The 1,789-nt window shown below is 35.1% G+C and overlaps 1 protein-coding gene across 1 annotated transcript in view; it reads right to left on the bottom strand.

The window, feature by feature from the left end:
• Positions 1-1,789, bottom strand: part of LOC119594240 — a 33,581-nt gene that overhangs the window by 679 nt on the left and 31,113 nt on the right. Inside the window, 5 exon segments of the mRNA XM_037943309.1 lie at positions 131-357; positions 683-745; positions 747-776; positions 930-936; positions 1,277-1,311. Of these exon segments, the coding sequence (XP_037799237.1) occupies positions 131-357; positions 683-745; positions 747-776; positions 930-936; positions 1,277-1,311 (362 nt within the window).

The raw sequence follows: 1,789 nt of genomic DNA, 5'->3' as shown, positions 1-1,789 counted from the left end.
ACCAGATCCAATGGGTTTAAAATATATACATATAGAAATCTATATATTAATCAACGGTAAATGCAATACAGCACCAAAAGTAATAACACTACTACTACTACTAAATATTCCATGCAAGATCCAATAGGGGTGTATTACCTGTCCTTCTGAAAGATGAGCCACATGTGTATAGTGAGCATGGTCTTCGTCAGGTCCAGAAGTCCCGGTTACAACCTGAACACTCGTCTGGTGATCATGACTGCCTTCATGTACTGCATCTAGCAATGCTGTTGTGGTGATGTTCTCTACACATTCAGTTGCAGCAACCTCCTCTGGACAAATCTTATGCTCTGACTGCGATGACTGGCCGGTCAACACCTTCAGATAAATAGAAATATTATTTTACTTTACCAGACCTTAAGTTATCTATGAAATTAACTAAAATAAGGCTTAGAGACATTTTAAAAACGATGGATTCTTTTCTAAAGTAAAGCAAAAAGTATTTAGCTTTTTCATATTTCTGATGTGGTAGAAAAATGAGGAAAAAGTCTGAATAATAACAGCTGAAAGATCAGGCAAATTTTGGCATAGTAATAATATCTGCTAGATTTAAAATGAAACTGTAGTTGATGACTTTGTTTTGAAAAAAAGGGAATTAAGAAGAAAAAAAGTACTATGGGATGCTCACTGACATGAAACATACCTGATTAATGATATCATTTGCTTTTTGCTCCCTCTCCTCCATATATCTTTCTATGTCTCTTACCCACAAAGGTTGGCTTTCCATTACCATTAACCTGAAAAGCAATTTTTTAGTAAACACTTGAGTTAGACCACAAAAAGAAAGTAAACAGATCTAGGGTTACTTAGTGCTGGTATACACACCTTCAAGAAAATACTATATATACAAACAATAAATAATAGTTTTTATCATTCTTCAGTATCCGTACCTGAAAGCTGGAATTGAAATCCAACGGCCTACTTGGCGATGGAACATGAGGTAAAATGGAGTATGTCCACTAGCTGTTACATATGTTTGTTGATTTCATAAACCTGAAATTTAGTAAAACCACTGAATACACTGATTTCCACTGAAAAAAATAACAGCTCTGCACACATGAAATCAAAATTTCTTGGGAAAAAACATCCTGAAATTTTTTCAAATAAAAGTAAGTATTTTCTTAAAGCAGATCCCCCCAAAAAACTGGCAGACTCTAGACAATGGTGAAAGATAGAGGTTTTTTGCTGCTTCATCGGGCCCGGGTTTGTTTTGATCTGCCCCCTGCCCCCACATTACCCCCAGACCAAATCCATCTCTGGGCCCTGGTTCAGCTGGGGGAAAATTTAAATTTTAAAAATATAGAGCTTGTCTGCATAAATTATAATAAAATTTTTGTTGTAATATTACAAATCTAAAACCTTTTTGTGAAGTCTTCATTCTGATTATAAATTTTTTCTTGGAGGCCCTTGCGGAAAAAATGTTTTGGTTGCAAAATCAAGCAGTACTGTTGTGTCCCTTAGGGGTACAGCCACAGTATTTGGGGAACATATCAATTATGACTGCAAAAAAACATGACCCCCGGTCTGAGGTTTTACAAACTGACCATAAAGTCTGCTCACCACCTGAGGTAAAAAATAACTTATTACTTTTTTCCCCTTTTCTTTAATTATCCAGGAAATAATCTTCACCCATACCTGTTTATATAAAAAAGTTAAATGTCATCAATTATTCCACTTGCAATACTACTGTGGCAACATAATTTAATTGCTACTATGAACTCCTACAAAGAACAACATAATAACACAGTGA

Source organism: Penaeus monodon, chromosome 33, assembly GCF_015228065.2.
Source record: "Penaeus monodon isolate SGIC_2016 chromosome 33, NSTDA_Pmon_1, whole genome shotgun sequence".
Lineage (NCBI taxonomy): Eukaryota > Metazoa > Arthropoda > Malacostraca > Decapoda > Penaeidae > Penaeus > Penaeus monodon.
The sequence above is the reverse complement of the archived record's forward strand: the minus strand, read 5'-3'. Positions and strand labels throughout refer to the sequence as shown.